At 34.2% G+C, this 19,815-nt stretch overlaps 1 protein-coding gene and 1 pseudogene across 4 annotated transcripts in view; both read left to right on the top strand.

Annotated features, from left to right (window-relative positions):
* BIRC6 (baculoviral IAP repeat containing 6) overlaps positions 1-19,815 on the top strand; it is a 180,878-nt gene that overhangs the window by 80,343 nt on the left and 80,720 nt on the right. For all 3 annotated transcript variants that reach the window (XM_081100815.1, XM_081100814.1, XM_081100813.1), the window contains exons 25-39: positions 470-829; positions 1,069-1,168; positions 3,861-4,075; positions 4,249-4,457; positions 5,026-5,372; positions 5,968-6,187; positions 6,673-6,806; positions 7,776-7,913; positions 9,445-9,572; positions 11,404-11,535; positions 13,958-14,173; positions 14,738-14,921; positions 15,511-15,666; positions 17,622-17,755; positions 18,433-18,586. In XM_081100815.1, the coding sequence (XP_080956941.1) occupies positions 470-829; positions 1,069-1,168; positions 3,861-4,075; positions 4,249-4,457; positions 5,026-5,372; positions 5,968-6,187; positions 6,673-6,806; positions 7,776-7,913; positions 9,445-9,572; positions 11,404-11,535; positions 13,958-14,173; positions 14,738-14,921; positions 15,511-15,666; positions 17,622-17,755; positions 18,433-18,586 (2,827 nt within the window). The remainder of the gene's footprint in view (positions 1-469; positions 830-1,068; positions 1,169-3,860; positions 4,076-4,248; positions 4,458-5,025; positions 5,373-5,967; positions 6,188-6,672; positions 6,807-7,775; positions 7,914-9,444; positions 9,573-11,403; positions 11,536-13,957; positions 14,174-14,737; positions 14,922-15,510; positions 15,667-17,621; positions 17,756-18,432; positions 18,587-19,815) is intronic.
* On the top strand, positions 11,995-12,400 carry LOC308526362 (small ribosomal subunit protein uS8-like; annotated as a pseudogene). The gene has a single exon. The product of its transcript is annotated as a small ribosomal subunit protein uS8-like (transcript).

Raw genomic sequence — 19,815 nt, 5'->3', positions numbered from 1 at the left:
CTCTTTATATGGATTGAAGAATCTAAAACAATATTTTAAGGACCAGTCAAATTAACGTGATTTAAAATTTAGTAATAATGACATTTTGGAGATTTCATCATGGTCTAAAAATAGTGTTACAATTCTAGGCGACAAATTGTTCCAGGTTAGGGAACAAATGAGAGTCCATTTCCTGTTAATATTTTGTTTTTAGGAGAACTTTGTTTTCTTATTTTTTTTTTCTTCCTTGCCATCTTTGATTTGAGAAAGTCCTAGTTCCCAAATGCTCAGGAAATTTTATATCAGATTTTTAGTGAAATATACATAGTAAAGAAATACCCTTTGTGTGTGTTGTCTACTTTTTATTTAATTTCATTTTTATTTATCTAGGATACAGTTACTCATGTTTATCCTGTATACCCATGTAGTATTCCCCACAATTTAGGTGGGCAGGGTTAGTCTATATTTGTTGCTTTTCCTTTTTTTACAGAAAGCAAAGCTGGAAGCCAAGTTACATCAGACAACAGCTGCAGCAGCTGCGGCAGCCTCAGCAGCAGCAGCAACGTCAGCAGCAGCAGCAGCAGCAGTAGCAGCAGTCGGTGGTTCTGTTCACAACTCTGTGCCTTCCAACACAGTGGCAGCCCCTGGATTCTTCATTCATCCATCTGATGTTATTCCACCCACTCCAAAAACAACACCACTTTTTATGACTCCTCCACTCACACCACCTAATGAAGCAGTTTCCATTGTGATTAATGCTGAACTTGCACAACTTTTCCCAGGCTCAGTTATTGATCCCCCAGCAGTCAATCTTGCTGCACATAACAAAAATTCCAACAAGTCCAGAATGGTAAAGTATTATATTTTAAATAGGTATTTGCTTAGACATTTAAAAATAACTTGAAATACATGCTAATTTTAGAAGGCAAAATTTTATTTTACCCACTTAATACAGCAAATTTGATTGTTTTTATAAAATATTATAGAATGAATATTAGACAGTGAAACTTGTCATTTTGATGTTATGGTTACTAGTTTTTCTAGAGCAAGAATAATATCAATATAGAGGTATACTTTTTTCTTTTCTAGAATCCACTTGGTTCTGGTCTAGCCCTTGCAATTTCTCATGCTTCACATTTTCTTCAACCTCCACCTCACCAGTCCATTATTATAGAACGAATGCATTCAGGTAATCTTTGTCTTTCTTAAAATATTTTTCTTGCCTAGTCTGTTGGTTTTTTGAAGACTTAATATTCTGTAGTTTGATTTTTCTTTGCAAATACATTTGTTCTTGGGTAAGTACCCTTTACCAAATGCTCAAGATAATGTGCTCACCAAATTGAAGGGAACAGTGCTGCAGAATCTGTTCACTAGTTCTGTCCAAACAATGGATTTGATTTTTTTTGTTTTTAATGAATCTTGCCTGTTGAACTATACTTAACAATATTTGCCTTCAATGTAGCTGCTCAAATAACATTACAGTAGAAATTACACTTAAAGTAGTAGTATTTCTCAGACTAGCATTCTGTTATTGGAACCATTTCTTGAGAATAACAGAAAGATTTATTGAAGATTATAATAACCGAGTAAGATTAATAACACTTCATAGTCTCTGGATAATTGAAATTTTAACTAAGCTTATACCCTGCTTTACGTGCTAGAGACCTATGATCCTGATAGGTGGTTTCAATTAGATCATGTTTACTAATAAGCTATAGGCAATTTTTACCTTATAATTCTACCAATTCTTTGTTAGGTTTCAGAGCAGTGGAATTCAACAAAATCCTTAAGCGTGTTTTATAGGAGGCAGTACACGAATATATTGCATACTGTATCAGTTTTGTTTGTTTGTTTATTTTAATCCTCACGCGGAGATATTTTTCCATTGATTTTTAGAGAGAGTGGAGGGGAATGGGAAAGACAGAGAGAAATATCGATGTGAGAGAAACACATCGATTGGTTGCCTCCTGCACACGCCCTGATCAGGGCCTGGGCTGGGGAGGAGCCTGCAACTGAGGTTGGAGCCCTTGATGGGAGTCAAACCCAGGACCCTTTGGTCATCAGGCCGATGCTCTATCCACTGAGCCAAACCAGCCAGGGCCTGTGTCACTTTTCATTATATAAAGAGTTGAACCTTATTTTACTCTATTGCATATTTATTCTCTGTGGAAGAGAGTTTTTTAAAAATAAAAAAGTTGAAATGGTGTTTTCTGCCAATTAATCATTCATTGGTAACAATGTTAGTGTGTATAATATTTAAATTGTAGTTTCTTGTGCAGTCTTATGAAATGTGAGCAGTAGTTTATACTATGATTTGTTTTTTTTATCTGTGGAATTGACTATAGGGCATAAACTTTCTAAGGAGGAGAATTTTTTGTGTGTGTGTGGTTTAATTGTTTTTCTGTTTAGGAAAGTATTGGTAACTGCCTACTTTCTTTTAAACTAGCTCCATTGAGAACTGCTCTAGTTGGGTTTATTTACTTGGGTTCCTTTACTATAAAATGTAGGTGTAAAGATTACTAGCTGCCCCTCACTCCAGCCCAATAAAAAGTAAAAAGAACCTAAGTATTATGACTTTGCTTCGTGTTTCACTAATTGAGCTTAATCCTGAAGTGTGTGTGAGATGAGCGATGCAAATTTGCTCTTCCTTTCCTTTCAGATCATTTTTGCCTTTCCTTAGTGTGAGCATCTCATGCTGAGTGTGATTATAGTGCTTAAACAAAAGCACATACTACCTCTTTGTGTGAACCTTAACATTCAAGTAAACCATCTACTTCATATGGTACAAAGCTAAAAAACAGTGATACGTCAGGGGGAAAACAATGTTTGCGATAAGCTGTGTCTGTCTCCATTAGAGGACCTTGCTAAGGGATTTTTTTAGTGATATTAATGGCTACATGTTATTTCAGCCTTATAATTTTACCTTGCATTTTACCCCCAATGTATGTTGTAACTCCATAAGAAGTGAAACAAAGTTTAAGAAAACGAAAATCAAGTATTACAATGTGATATTATTAATGCATCTAGTGAAATTTTTAAAGAAAGACCAATCGGCTAAAAGAAGAGTAGATAGGTACTTTATAGAATTAATATATATTCTATTTTTTTAATTTTTGGCTTGATGTTTTAAATTAAGTCTTTCTGTAGAGTTGATTGCCTTTATAGTAACAACTTCCTATTGTGGGTGTATATATATATATTTTAAATATATTTTTATTGATTTCAGAGAGGAACAGAGAGAGATAGAAACATCAATGATGAGAGAGTATCACTGATTGGTTGCCTCCTTCATGTTCCCCACTGGGGGTTGAGCCTGCCACCCGGGCATGTACCTTGACTGGAATTGAATCTGGGATCCTTCAGTTCCCAGGCTGACGCTCTATCCACTGAGCCAAACCAGCTAGGGTTTTTTTTGTTTTGTTTTTTACTTAAGTCTTGGTGTTCAAAGTAACATAGATTGAGGTTTCAGATTTTTTTTAAAATATAGTTTGTTGATTTTTTTCAGAGAGGAAGGGAGAAGGTTAGAGAGCTAGAAACATCGATGAGAGAGAAACATCGATCAGCTGCCTCCTGCACACCTCCTACTGCGGATGTGCCCACAACCAAGGTACATGCTGTTGACCGGAATTGAACCTGGGACCTCTTGGTCTGAAGGCCAACAGTCTATCCACTGAGCCAAACTGGTTAGGGCTCAGATATTTTTTGAATGGAAATTAACTTTTCTTCTCATTTATTTGTATTTAAGTAAGTTAATTTCATTTTTTAAGAACTTTTTTTAGTATATCTTTTGGTTAATTGATATATGGTATTTTTGATCAATTGCTGTTGCTTTTTCTCTGTCTCTGTCTCTTTCTTTTTCTCTCTTTCTCTTTCTCTCATAGGAGCAAGAAGGTTTGTGACCTTGGATTTTGGCAGACCAATACTGTTGACTGATGTGTTGATTCCCACTTGTGGAGACTTGGCCTCTTTGTCAATTGACATTTGGACATTAGGAGAAGAGGTGGATGGGAGGCGATTGGTAGTAGCTACTGATATAAGCACCCATTCACTAATTCTTCATGACTTGATACCACCTCCTGTATGCAGATTCATGAAGGTAAAGAACTTCAAGAAAGTGATATAATTGATAAGTTTTCTATGTTTCTGACAAGTTATGAAAAATACTCAGACATATAATTAAAAAGTATAACTATATCAAAGTTTTTAATACGTTACTCAAATTTTTATTGTTGAAGGTCAATGTATATGTATATTTATTTTTCATTTCAGATCACTGTCATTGGACGTTATGGAAGTACAAATGCCAGAGCCAAAATTCCATTAGGATTTTACTATGGTCATACCTACATCTTGTCTTGGGAGAGTGAACTGAAGTTAATGCATGATCCTCTAAGGGGAGAAGGAGAATCTGCAAACCAGCCAGAAATTGACCAGCATTTAACAATGATGGTTGCTCTACAGGAGGATATACAGTGCAGGTTGTTAGGAAATTGCAGAATATTTTAATCTTATTGAAATCATTCTATACACACACACACACACACACATATTTAAAATAATTTTTATTGATTTCAGAGAGGAAAGGACGGAGAGACAGAGAAACATCAATAATGAGAGAATCATTGATCAGTTGCCTCCTGCACACCCCCTACTGGGGATTGAGCCCGCAACCTGGGCAGGTGCCCTTGACTGGAATTGATCCCAGGACTCTTCAATCCACAGGCCAACGTTCAATACACTGAGCCAAACTGGCTAGGACAAACCAGTTTATTTTGTATAATGTCTTGCATATATTTTTCAAGTAATGTCTTTTCATAAGTGTAAAGAAAAGAGCAGAAGGAAATAGGGTATTAGTATGTTACAATAATGTTTAATGCATTAATGTATTGCGATTAAATAATTGACCCTATTTATTTAGTACTTAAATGATATCTCTTTAATGGTTGTGTTAACGTGTTTTAGAAATTTAAATTTTAGTGTGTATTCATAAATGTACATTAAAGAACATTGCAGGAATGATTTTATTCAATTATTTTTTACTTACAGGTATAATTTAGCTTGTCATCGACTGGAAACGCTTTTGCAAAGTATAGATCTTCCTCCTCTCAACAGTGCTAACAATGCACAGTATTTCTTGAGGAAGCCAGATAAGGCAGTCGAGGAAGACAGCAGAGTTTTCTCCTCCTATCAGGATTGTATTCAGTTACAGCTTCAACTTAATTTGGCTCACAATGCAGTGCAGAGGCTCAGAGTAGCTCTAGGTGCAAGTAGGAAGATGTTGAATGAAACATCAAATCCAAGAGATTTAATTCAGACGTCTTCCACAGAGCAATTACGTACTATCATCAGATATTTATTGGACACTTTGCTCAGCCTTCTTCACTCTTCCAATGGTTTGTATTTGGCTTAAGTATTTTAAAGACTGGGACTATTTATTGTGATCTAGTTGAGTATTTTATTGTTGCCTTGATATTTCCTGGGTAATGTTAATTTTGATATCCATTCTAATGTGAAGATGAAATCTGTTCTTTAGGTTAATTCATTTTCCCCCTGTATTTTTGTTTAATGGATTTTTTGGATTATTTTTTTCTTGACTCTCTGCCATTGATGTACCACATTGTTGTGTTACTGGCAAAATAGTAAATATTGTTGAAACGTGCAACAGGGAAAACTTGATAGTTGTTAATCTAATATAGAGCTATCATTTTCTTTCCAAGAGCTATATTATTATTCATGCGCATACAAACACACATACACAGCCATCTGGTATATCCATCTCCACATACAAGAAATATAACGGATCTAAGTGCGAACTCTTCCCTTCCTCAAGTCTTTAGCAATTGAAATCCTACCTATAAATAACAAAATAAAAATAATATAATTGTGTATTGATTGCTGGTAAAGAAGAAAACATGTCTAGGAATGCTGATTTTGATATCACAGCATACACTTAAATAGGAAATTTTATTCTTTTCTTTTTTATAATAGGACACTCCGTTCCTGCAGTTTTGCAGAGCACGTTTCATGCCCAGGCCTGTGAGGAACTTTTTAAACATTTGTGCATCAGTGGAACCCCAAAGATACGGTTACATACTGGTCTTCTACTTGTTCAACTTTGTGGTGGTGAAAGATGGTGGGGTCAGTTTCTCTCTAATGTTCTTCAGGAACTATACAATTCGGAACAGCTTCTCATCTTTCCACAGGATAGGTAGGTCAGACAATACTGAACTTGTTATTAATGATTTATGCTTCTCATTTATGCTTTCTCAATCTGTGTTCAGATTTTGAAATCTGTATATTGAAACTCAGTGGAAAAATGAAGGATGTGTGTCTATTCAGAGGATGGAGTATGCCCAGTGAAGGGCATATTGAAGATTATACATGATATAACTAGACTATATTCTTTGGTTTCCTTATTGAATCATGAACTTTATAGATCTGTGTTTACTAGTATTTTCTATTAGATCATGCTATTTTATGTGTTAAATAGGTTTTTTGAGGTTATGCTACACTTCCCTCTACCTGATTTCTTGTGGTTAAATAGCTTGATAAAGCTAACTAACATTATACCTACAGAGGGGTTGTTTAGAGCCAAATATTCTATCATTAATTACTCTTAAATTCCAATGTAAATATTTTTTTAAATTAACAAATTGAATCATAATGAGTATTTTATTTATATCTTCTTTTTAGGGTCTTCATGTTACTTTCCTGCATTGGTCAAAGATCACTTAGTAATAGTGGAGTATTAGAAAGCTTACTTAATCTGTTGGATAATTTATTGTCACCTCTTCAGCCACAGTTACCCATGCATCGGAGAACAGACGGTATTATTTAAAGAGTTATCTTTAGTAGAAACATAAGATTCCTGTAAATGTTGCTTTAGAAATTAATTAGGCTTAACTACTTTTAAAAATATTCAATACTGCACATTTTGTTACTATTTTTTATAATGTAGACTTTTTTGGATGACCAGCCTTCATGTGATTGACTTCCATATAGTTACTGCTTTTTAAATCTTTTCATTATTTGAATTTGAACTTGGAAATTATTATAATGTGTTTCTTCTATGCTGTCATAACTAAAATCAAACTTTCTTAAGTTTAAGGTTTAAAGTACCATTGCTGCTGTGGTCATTGAAAATGAGTTTCATTTGAGGGAGAAAATTTTTATTGAAATAAAATCCTTAGAACATAAGATTTTTAAAATTTTATTTTATTTTTTTTTAAATATATTTTTTATTGATTTCTTACAGAGAGGAAGGGAGAGGGATAGAGAGTTAGAAACATCAATGAGAGAGAAACATTGATCCGCTGCTTCCTGCACACCCCCTACTGGGGATGTGCCCGCAACCAAGGTACATGCCCTTGACTGGAATCGAACCTGGGACCCTTCAGTCCACAGGCTGACGCTCTATCCACTGAGCCAAACCGGTTAGGGCTTTAAAATTTTATAACTTGATTAATCATAAGTTGAGAGATTTTTTTCATTTCAGTCACCTGTAAGTCTAAGGATTTTATCTTTTACCTTGTTTGCTAGTTTACAGTTTATCTGTTATATTCATCCTATATTTAAGATTCTATTTTTGTATCATGAAGCCTTTGTTTTCTATTAGAATCAATTCATTACTTGATTTGTGGTCTTAAGTTCCAATTTTGAGGCTTATTATAAATAAATACAAAGTGTTAGTAATGATATGGTATGTTTTAGATTTATAAAATGTTTTATCTCATAATTATTTTATTCAACAACATTAGAGTCCCCTGATTATTTTTTACCCTCCCATCTCTATATAGGGGTATTAGATATTCCCATGATCAGTTGGGTTGTTATGCTGGTGTCCAGGTTGCTGGATTATGTGGCAACTGTTGAAGATGAAGCAGCAGCTGCAAAGAAGCCGTTGAATGGTAAAGACAGGGAGAGGTTTCTGACAGGTATCAGAAGTTTATAATAATCTGTTGGTGGGGATTTTGAGAGACTCACAGTTCTTGCAGAACTGTTTATTGGCCGAGAGATTCCAGCTGTATATAATTTATGTAAAATATGAATTAACTTTACCAGGAATCTTTGTAAGGATGGAATTCATTTTTGAAGGATGTTAGGGACAAACCTCTTGTCTGAACATGACTTTAGTTTCTAAATACAATTATGTCCTTCATGAGGTTTCCCCCCATACCCCTTTAACCAGTTTATAATAAAACTTTACTTATGTATATATATAAGTGAAGTTTTAAAAAAGGAAATATATGAAGACTTCTTGAAGTTTTATGTTTCTTTAGTATAGTGTCATTCCATTTACCATTATAAAGTACAGTTCTCTATTAATTAATTACAAATGGCTTCTATGCTTCTAGAAATTCTGAGATTTTTGTTGTAATCATTCTTCATAGTCTTGAGGCAGCTTTTAAAAATGAAGGGAAATCAAATTGCAAGATGAATCGTTTTCTTCTCTTCCAATTTAAAACTTTATAAAAATGAAGCTATTTGAAATAGCTACATTTAATATGTAAATATAGCTAACAAGTGACATAAAATTTGAAATTTTAAACAGTGTCAGGTTCCTAGTATTAAAAAAAGATCCCCTGGAGTGTTTTATAGGTGAATCAATTGATTATGGTGTACATTATGTTTGGGAAGAGGATGGGGGATTCTTTTCATGTACTAAAGAATTTGTCTAGATATTTATTTTTTAAACAAATACTGTATGTTAGTGGTCAGTTTACTCAGTTTTAGGATTATATGTAAGACAATTAAACATGACTATAATATGAAGTTGGAATATAACAGTATTGGAGGTTTTAGTTTTCATTTATATTATTCAGAGATTATGGAAATACATTGGTGGAAGACTTTTTTTTTAGGGTTTTAAGAATATATACTGACTTGACAAATGGATAGTAGAGAATCAAAAAAGATGTCTTTAGGTTAATAAACTAAACAAATAATTGGAGTTGGGTTAAGTGTAGGAATAAATCTGAGTTTAGCAGAAGAATGACACAGAATGTCCTGGATACACTGTAAAAAAATGAGAATAAGTAGAGCTATGCAGCATGATTTTGAATTACTCAACCTTCTTTTTGCAGTCATTATGTCCAATTATACCATTTTGGGGGCATCTGCACAAAAGCATAGGAGTTTGAAATTTAGGCAATATTAAGCATTTGATCTTGTTAGATTTGAGTGACATTCCCACAGTTGTATTGTACAGAGATTAATCTTAATTGTGGAGAAAGTTGCCTGTTATCTGGAAGGAATAGAGACAGATCTCTGGTCTTAAAGTCACTTAGGATTTAGGTCTACCTTTCCAGGGTAAAATCTTAGCAATTTCTTTACAATGGTTTTCTTAATTTTTAAAACTGCTTTGTCATTATTGACACATTTATAATTTTGTGTTTGCTGGGCATTAAAAGTACTTTAAAGTTACCTTGAACAGAATTATTAATAAAACTTTTCCTTGCCCTATAGGTAACCAGTGGAGTTTTATTAACAATAATCTGCACACTCAGAACATACATAGGTCTTCCAAAGGCAGCAGTAGCCTGGACAGATTATATTCCAGGAAAATCAGAAAGCAGCTAGTTCATCATAAACAGGTAATTTTTAATACTTTTTTTATTTTAATGTTTGAGAACATTGCTTTACAAGTTGCATGGGATAGACTTGCATTAGGTATGGCATGTAAAGAACTAAGTAGGCAAATTACTTACCACTTTGAGACTGTGTTTCCCCTTATTTGTAAGACTGCAATAATAAGTAGTTTACAGATTTTCGGTGATGTCTTTTAAACTGACTACCTCTTCTTGTCTCTCTTTACTACCACTTTAAGTGAGGCCATCATTATCCTCTGTGTAGTCAAAAGGCCTTTGTTCTTTCTTATTCTAATTGGTTTTTCATGCTGCCCCGAGGGCAGCGGTTCTCAACCTGTGGGTTGAACAACCCTTTCACAGGGGTTGCCTAAGACCATCGGAAAACACATATATAATTACATATTGTTTTTGTGATTAATCACTATGCTTTAATTATGTTCAATTTGTAACAATGAAAATACATCCTGCATATCAGATATTTACATTACGATTCATAACAGTAGCAAAATTACAGTTATGAAGTAGCAACGAAAATAATTTTATGGTTGGGGATCACCACAACATGAGGTACTGTATTAAAGGGTCGCAGCATTAGAAAGGTTGAGAACCACTGCCCTAGGGAGTTCTATATGAGAAAGTGGTTAAGTCATTCAATAGATTTTTTAAGGTCTTTCTGAGCAGAGATATTTTCCCCCGTTTTGGTTCGTTTGTTAAGTACTGCCAACTAGTGGTTGCCAGGGATTAGAGATGATGCAAATGGAATATGAGGATAGTGGGTGAGCAACAAAGAAGAACATGAGGGAACCTTGTGGTGATAAAACTGTTCCATATTAACTGTAGTGATGATAGATACATGAACTAACCTATGCTTAGAATTGTATACAATGAAAATACACACACACACAAATGAGTACAAGTGAAACTGGAGAAATCTGAATAAGTTTGGTGAATTATAACATTGTCATTACCCAGTGTGATATTTTTTCTTATACTGTATTTTGTAAAACGTTATCATTGGGGAATTTCAGTAAAGTGCCCAAGAGATCTCTGTATTTTTTATTACAACTGCATATGAATCTACTGTTTTCTCAGTAAAATTGTTAATGAATACATATGCATACCAAAAATATACTGCTCTTGAATGAGATTCCCATAAAGCAAAACTAAAAAAAATATTGTCCAAACATATTTCCCCATATATTTAAAAGTAATTCTTTTCCTTTATTTAAAGAAAAGTCTATTAGGCCCAATGGCTTACATGAGAAAATCTTATGGCTATTTCCCTTCTCCCATGAGATAAGGAATGGATCATTTTTACATTATGAAATAGAAAGATCTTAGTATTGCGACTTAGAAAGATGGTTTTTCTTTTTATTGCGGTTTTGTTTTTGAAATCAGCAACACAGTTAAAATTAGGTCTTTCCGGGAATTATAATCATCCCTTGGTATCCACAGTTATTGGTTCAAGGACCCTGTAGATACCCAAATCTGTATATGCTCGTCACTTAGATAAAACTGCATAGTATTTGTATACAGCCTACGTTGTCCTGTATACTTTAAATTTATCTCTAGAGTACGTATAATACCCAATACAATGTAAATGCTATGCAAATAGTTGTTATATTGTTTAGGGAATAATGGCAAGAAAAATAAGTTCTGTATATGTTCAGTATAGGCGCAACCATGGTAATTGGGCCTAACTATATAGTGCAGGTCAAAAACAAGGTAACATTTGTACTAATTCCATTAGTGTGATATATGAATTATGTGAGGAGTATAATAATTTATTTTGTTGCTTTTATCATTGCTATCTATAAGAGTATTTTTTTTTTTAAAGCAACTTAACCTACTAAAAGCAAAACAGAAGGCTTTGGTGGAACAGATGGAAAAAGAAAAAATACAGAGTAACAAAGGATCATCATATAAACTTCTGGTAGAGCAAGCAAAACTAAAGCAGGCTACTTCAAAGGTATGATTTTATAATTTTCAATGTAATTATCTTAGAAAAGTTATTTTCCCTTTTATTATTTCAAATTATTTGAATAGATAAGTATCTTTAATAATGACCAGGAGCCAAAACCGGTTTGGCTCAGTGGATGGAGCGTCGGCCTGCAGACTGAAGGGTCCCAGGTTTGATTCCGGTCAAGGGCATGTACCTGGGTTGTGGGCACATCCCCAGTGGGGGATGTGCAGGAGTCAACTGATCGATGTTTCTCTCTCATCGATGTTTCTAACTCTCTATCTCTCTCCCTTCCTCTCTGTAAAAAATCAATAAAATATATTAAAAAAAAAATAATGACCAGGACATGTAAATATATGTTATTCAACTTATGATGGGGGTTATATTCTAATAAACCAATTAGAAGTTGAAAATATTGTTAAGTTGAAAATGCAGTTGCTCTTTCTGCTATCTTTCTGTACTGTCACAATGGTATGCATGAATGTCCTGGCTGGTGCTCTCAGAGTATCAACAATGCTGAAAAGAGAGACAAATGCCAGCTTCTTATTAGGCCATGCTCAAAAGTCATTGTCTGGTTTCTTACTGTGATGATGAAGCATGGTTACATTGATGAATTTGAAGTTATTCATGACCACAGAGCTGGGAAATCTGTTGTGACCCTCACAAGCAGATTGAACAAGTGGGGAGTAATCAGCCCCAGATTTGATGTGCAACTCAAAGATCTAGAAAAATGGTAGAACAACCTGCTGTGTCCCATCACTTTGGTTTCATTGTACTGACAACCTCAGTGGGCATAATGGACCATGAAGAAGCAAGATAAACACACACAGAAGGGAAAATCCCGGGATTCTTTTTCTTTTTTAAATTTATCTAAATTGTTGAAAGTATTATAGATGTTCCCCTTTCTTCCTCCATTGACCCTCTGCACCCGCTTTTATACCCCCTCCCAAGGCCTCCAGCACACTATTGTCTGTAGGGATGTAATATATATGTGCACATAAAATGCCTCAATGAAAAAAATATGCAATCAATACACCTAAACTATAAACATCATCACTTAGCCTACCTACCTTATTGTGCTTAGAACATAATGTCCAAAAAATGCTAGTCACACAGTACACTGTAGAGTATTGGTTCATTATTGTGATCGCTTGCCTGACTAGGAACTGTGGTTTGGTGACACTGCCTAGCATCAGGAGAGAGAATGGTACTTTATATCACTAGCCCAGATAAAGATCAGTCCTACTGCTTTGCATCATTGTGAAGTAAAAAAATTGTAAATTGAACCATTGTAAATCGGGGACCGTCTGTAGTGTATTTTCTTGAAAGTGGACTGTGTTCCAGTAAATTGAAGATAAAAGACTGAAGGAAATACAGTTGTCCTAAGTAAAATCAAGTGCAGTGATTTATTTTAAAAAAACAAAAACCTATCTAGAAGCCCACATCTGAAACCTATATGTTCATGTTGACCAGTGTCACCTCAACCAATTTAATAAAAAAAGAAACTATGTATTTTTAAACTTGTGGGGATAACATTTATATGTAGCAACCAAGTTTGTGTATTGTGTTTCTATAAATATGAAATTACAGTTATTCCCTCAGACTTTGAAATTAATACTTGAAATTATATAGGTTTCTTTAACATCTACCTTTTATGAATTTTGTTTAGGATATTTTGGTAGTGTGTATTTAGGCCATTAGATTTGACCTAATGTATTCTTTTTGTAGAATTTCACTTTTCTGAAATTCTGTTATGTATCCCATACTTACTGTAAAATAGGACGTTAGGTATATTGGTCAGTATAGATTTTAGTAATCTTACTTTTTGATCTTTAGATGATGTGAGTTTTCCGAGTGAATATTTTCAGTATCTATCTATATAAAAGCCTAAGTGACCAGACTACCCGATGACTGGCTGGTAGCTATGATGCACAGTGACCACCAGTGGGCAGATGCTCAATGCAGGAGCTGGCCTCTGGTAGTCAGTGCTCTCCCATAGTGGGAGCGCTGCTCAGCTGACAGACGGTGCCAAACACTGGGCTGATGGCTGGTGAGCACAGCTGTAGCAGCAGGAGCTTCTCCTGCGGACACTTCCCCTGTGTGCCCGAGCAGTGGTGGCAAGTGCATTCGGCTGGGATGAGCAGGAGTGGTGCAGCACCCAGCCCAGGCTCGGGCTCCTTCCCGGCCTCCTGCTGCTTTGCACACTACTTTGTGCTGTGCAAGATCAATTTGGACAGCAGGCTGCAGCTGACGAGCTGGCGGGTAAGGCCTGCTATAGTGACACAGAGGTTCACTGATCCCCGCAAGCCAGACTAAGGGACCCCAGCTGTGCATGAATCTGTGCACCAGGCCTCTAGTATAAATATATTTGTACTAAAAGAATTTCCATTCAATAGATATTGATTTAAATATTGTAAATTTCTGTGTACAGCACTTTAAGGATTTAATTCGGTTACGTCGGACAGCAGAATGGTCCCGTTCCAATTTGGACACAGAAGTTACAACAACCAAAGAAAGTCCAGAGATAGAACCACTTCCATTTACCTTGGCCCATGAACGCTGTATTTCAGTAGTCCAAAAACTTGTCCTGTTTCTCCTCTCCATGGACTTTACATGTCATGCAGACCTTTTATTATTTGTTTGTAAGGTAAGTAAACTAATAAGCATAATTTGTAATTACAGATTTATAGGGTACAAAAAGAATTAGGAAAAATGCAGTTTTTAATTGCTTTTTAATTAAGAGAAGTTATGGTGCTTTTATTGGTTTTTCCTTTTATGAAGATTTATTGTGCCTTAAAATATTTAAAAAACATTTTGTCACTGATTTCTCAGGAGACCTGATTTATATTTTAATCTAGTTAAAGCTAGATTAATGTAAATTCGAAATGTATATAATTTGGGTATGTCTCAAACATACCTTTTTAAAATAATTAAAATAGGAAATATACCAATAAATGCCAAATTACAGTAATGAGGGGGTTTTAATTCCCTGAAGCATATTCATTGTTCATAGAAACAATTTTTAACTATTCATCCCAGTTTTTAAATAAGATTTAATATTTGATTCATGAAATCGCATTTCTTTTTCATTCTCTGTCACCCAATTATTTTAACATCATAAGCATAACTCATTGAAAACTACAATGCTTTGATTTTGGGAAAAAACATGTAATTGCTAATTAAGTATATGATTTTATAAAATGTATTGCAGGTTCTTGCACGCATTGCGAATGCCACGAGGCCAACTATACATCTGTGTGAAATTGTGAATGAACCCCAACTGGAAAGACTGCTTTTACTTTTGGTTGGAACTGACTTCAATAGAGGAGATATATCTTGGGGTGGTGCTTGGGCTCAGTATTCCTTAACTTGTATGCTACAAGATATTTTAGCAGGTTTGTCAGAATTTATTTTTCATAGGAATATGCCAAAATTAGCTGGTCATTGCTCTATTAAGTAACCTTTAAAGGGAACTGTAAATCCCCAAAGTATAAAAGATTTCTTTAATGTTATCGCGATAGCAACCATTTAAATTACTTGTATTTAATTACGTTGACTTTTGTGATAACTCTAAGTCTTTTTGGAGGAGTTTATTGGCCCCATTATTAATACCAGCAGTGGGCTGCTTACTAGTTCTCTATGGCCTTGAGGAAGGTATTCTCTGTGCCTTCATATATAAAATGAGAATAATAGTCTCTTCAAATGTAAAATTAGTACCTTTCTTATAAAGTTGTTTTTGATGAATAAGGGAGTTACACATTTTGTGTTTTCTCCTACTTACTAGTTTTCAGAAATTAAAAGTAATACAATAGGTCCTAGTATTTCCTTAGGTACGTGAGGTCTCATTTGTCACTGAATCTTTTATAGTTGGTAGAGAATACATGCTGTCATTCTCTAAACTGGAGGAAGAAATATGCTTTTAATATGTTTTGGATGTCTATTTATAAATTATTCAAGCAGTTAGAACTGTTTTATTACATGCAGGAGAATTGCTGGCACCAGTAGCTGCAGAAGCCATGGAGGAAGGAACAGTGAGCGATGATGTTGGTGCAACAGCTGCCGAATCTGATGACTGCCTTCAGCAGTCTTCAGTTCAACTGCTAGAAACTATAGATGAACCTTTGACACATGATATAACAGGTATATTCTTTGTATTATAGTTTTTTTTAAATATATTTTATTGATTTTTTACAGAGAGGAAGGGAGAGGGATAGAGAGTCAGAAACATCGATGAGAGAGAAACATCGATCAGCTGCCTCCTGCACATCTCCTACTGGGGATGTGCCTGCAACCCAGGTACATGCCCTTGACCGGAATCGAACCTGGGACCCTTCAGTCCACAGGCCGACGCTCTATCCACTGATCCAAACCGGTTTCGGCGTATTATGTTTTATTTCAAGTATCCTTTAGTTTTTTTTTAATGAAAATGTTTGAAAATTAAGAATGTTGGTGAAGTATATAAATTAATATTTGTTTTTCTGTTAGGTCTTTTTGGTCTTAGTAACAGTATCAGTTATTTTCCTAATGATTATGTTTTGCTTTGACTCTCTGAATGAATGCTCATAATAAAATACTATCTATTCATAATGTCTTGGTTATTTTGATATGGTTTGATTTGACTGTGTCGAAGAAATTACAAGCTAGAAAACGTAAAGATCTTCAGTGGTTAAGAAAACAGGGATAAAGGCTCTTTAAGATTCACTTTTTGGGTATATTTGCTTTTCTTTCCTTTGTTTTTCCCCCTGTTTTTTAAAAAAGTAACTGTAGCTTAGCACAATCGTTTGTGGGATACTCCCTACTTTTCAAGACTAATACCCTGTGTATGCCACATGGTGAGAGAGAGAAGCATCGATGTGTGAGAGAGAAACATCGGTGTGTGAGAGAGAATCGTCTATGTGAGAGTGGGACATCGATTGGCTGCCTCTTGCAGGCCTCCTTCTTGGGATTGAGCTGAAACCCAGTCAGTCATATGCCCTGACAGGGAATTGAACCAGCAACCTTTCAGTTGATGGGATGATGGGATGATGGGATGATGGGATGATGGGATGATGGCAAACCAACTGAGTGAACCACACTGGCTAGGATCATTTGTCTTTATTTTATGTATGTATGTATGTATGTATGTATGTATGTATGTATTTTACATTAACTTTTTTTTTAATTTAAATTTTTTATTGTTGAAAGTATTACATATGTCTCCTTTCCCTCCATTGACCTCTCCCTGGCCGCTCTCCCTCCTCCCCCATTTGTTTTTCTTTAACCTTATATTCTCTCACGTTATTATCCTTTCTACCTAATAGTCCCTTTTCTAGATTAGAGTGTCTCCTTTTGTTTACATGAAGAACTCCTTATCTAATATTCAAACAATACATGTCCCTTTCAAAGAAGCTCTTTCCATCACCACCAGTAGTGTTGGAGATTGCCATCAGTGGTACCTTACATTTGATTCTCTCTGATAGCACTTACCATGTTGTAGTTGGTTTAATGTCTGTAGTGTACCCTCACCTCTGAACCTATATTTATTTTTGGAGGCTGGAAATTTGTTTTATTAACCTTCATATATTCTAACCCTAATACGGACTGGCATTTGCTAGACATTCTATAAAATATATGTTGAATAAGAGGGTGGGAATTTATGAGAAGATAAGATTTGTAAGGCATAGAAGCTAGTTAAGAGAGCAAAATACTTTCTAATTCATCTTAGGAAAATAAGGAGAATAACAGTCTTATAACTTGAATCTTTTTTGCTTTTCACTGGTATCATTTCCTGAAAAATTAGATGTAACATACGAATTTCTTATTGGAGGTAAAAAAATTAATAACATTTAAACTTTATGCAACTTGATTCAACAAGGATTAATTCCATGATCTTTTTCCTTTGGAATTACATTGGTTTTTAAAAATTGTGTGTTATAGAGTGGTATATTTGCATATCTACTAATACCTAATTGTCAAGATTAAAAATTTAGAAATTTTTATATCAATAGAAACATGTTACACACAAGTGAAATAACTTTTACTGTAATTAATATCAATATATTGGTTAAAATTATGTTAATTACTCCACCAGTAAAATCATTTTCAATTATTTGAAGGTGCACCTCCTCTTTCCTCTTTGGAAAAAGATAAAGAAATTGATCTTGAGCTACTTCAAGATCTAATGGAAGTTGATATTGATCCTTTAGATATTGATTTGGAAAAGGATCCTCTTGCAGCCAAAGTTTTTAAGGTATGATACAAAATAGTATTCTTTGCAAATAAAACCTTTCATCTTACTCTTTTGGTTTATTCATTACTCAACAGAGGAAAGTGTACATATTTATTACCAAATTGACCCATGATTTAATGTACTCAAAATCTTTTAAATTGCTGTATAGGTACTATAGTATACGAAATGAATAGTATAAGGAAAACTTACACCATTTTGTTAATATATCCACTAATATTATCTCATGTAAGAACCACTAATAAGCATGGGGAAGTATATTTATGGATTATAAACATTTCAAGCAGCATTTAATCTGATCCAAGCTGAATTCATTGCAGATTTTACTTCTGTGTTAGCCTTAACTTTTCTAAAGGAGATACATGCCTAATACTTTATATTTATTCTTTTTGTGTGTAAGAGATTTTATTAAGGATAGTATCCTTTTTGTGTGTAAGCGATGTTATTAACGATAGTTATCCCTCAGGTTTTAAATAAGCTATTTTTAATATTTTGTATAAAAAGAAGAGAATATTGCTGAACCATTCCTCTACATCATTAGGATTATATTCATGTCTTGGGGAATTTAAAAGATAGGATGATTATCTTGTAACCCTGTGTGAGTTTAGATAATGTACATAATAATGTCACTCCTTCTGAAGAGGCAAAAATAAACTGCAGTTGTATTCCATTTGTTTAAGCCAATAAGCAGTACATGGTATGATTATTGGGGCGCTGATTATGGCACCTACAACTACAACCCTTACATTGGAGGTCTTGGAATTCCTGTAGCAAAGCCACCTGCAAATACAGAGAAGAATGGATCACAAACAGTCAGTGTGTCAGTGTCTCAGGGTAAGTGTGTGTTTATATCTTAAGACATATGCTGTTCTTGGAAATAAGTCCTAAATTTATATTTTCCCTCTTGAGAAATTGAGCCCGAGTGTGTTCTAGCAGGGTTTAATATCACAGGTGTGCCATGAGAGTGACATTCAGAGCTGTGTGTTTCTGTCAGTAAGTTTTGAGGAGCTTCCATTTATGGTCCAAATTTCCTCTCCTCAAAATAACACTTAACAAAATAGCAAAATATATTTGTAATTGTGTTTGTCAGTGATTTTTCAGTAAATTTGCTTTTATTTTTTAATGTTAATAATAAACTTTTATATTTGTCAAAGAATAAAACTATTTTGAATATTATTTTGGCACTCTTCTATTCACATAAAATATATCATTTTTTTTTTACATTTTGAATCAATCATACATTTATTAGAGAATTACAAGTATAATACAGAGAACATATGTTGTCTTGATCCATTAGGTGTAAGTTGCTAATCTGATATTATTTTTATTTTTTTAAATATATTTTTCAAAGTAGGTCATTCTTCTACATAAACACATCAGAAGGCACATTTCATCATAATCAGGAAATTAACATTAATATTAACTAATGTTCAGACCTCATTCAAGTTTCGGCAGTTGTGTCTACATAATGTCCTTCAATGCAAAAGAATTTAGTGCAAAAACTTGCAGTACATTTATCTCTTCAGTTTCATTCAGTATGCCACGGTTTAACTTTCGTGATCTTGATACTTTTGAAAATAACAGCCTAATTACTTTATAGAATGTCTTCCAGTTTGGGTTTGTATGCTATTTCCTCATGACTAGATTGTAGTCATGCATTTTTGAGAGAAATATCATGAAAATGTAATGCTCAGGTTTTCTTATTGCATCCTATTAGGTGGCTCATAATTTTAATTTGTCCCACTACTGCAATTTTAAGTTTATTTACTTCATTAAGGAGGTGTTTGCCTATCTTCTCCATTGTAAAGTTATTCTTTTCCCCAAGTAAAAGATTTTACTGGTTTAGAAGTGGTGGCAGAGGGGTTCTTGGAAACTATTCTTTAAAAAAAAAAATTACATGTTTATTCATTTAGTTTGAATAGACCCTTGGTTTGCTGTTTTACTTAATGGATTATAATTCACTTTTATCATTATTTACTTGTTTGTTTTTATTGAGATAATATATAAATAACAAAGTTTGCTGTTTTAGCCTTTTTAAGTGTGCAGTTCTGTTGCAGTAAGTC

This window comes from Myotis nattereri (assembly GCF_964212035.1).
Source record: "Myotis nattereri genome assembly, chromosome: 10".
NCBI lineage: Eukaryota > Metazoa > Chordata > Mammalia > Chiroptera > Vespertilionidae > Myotis > Myotis nattereri.
This window is presented reverse-complemented; position numbering and strand designations above follow the sequence as displayed.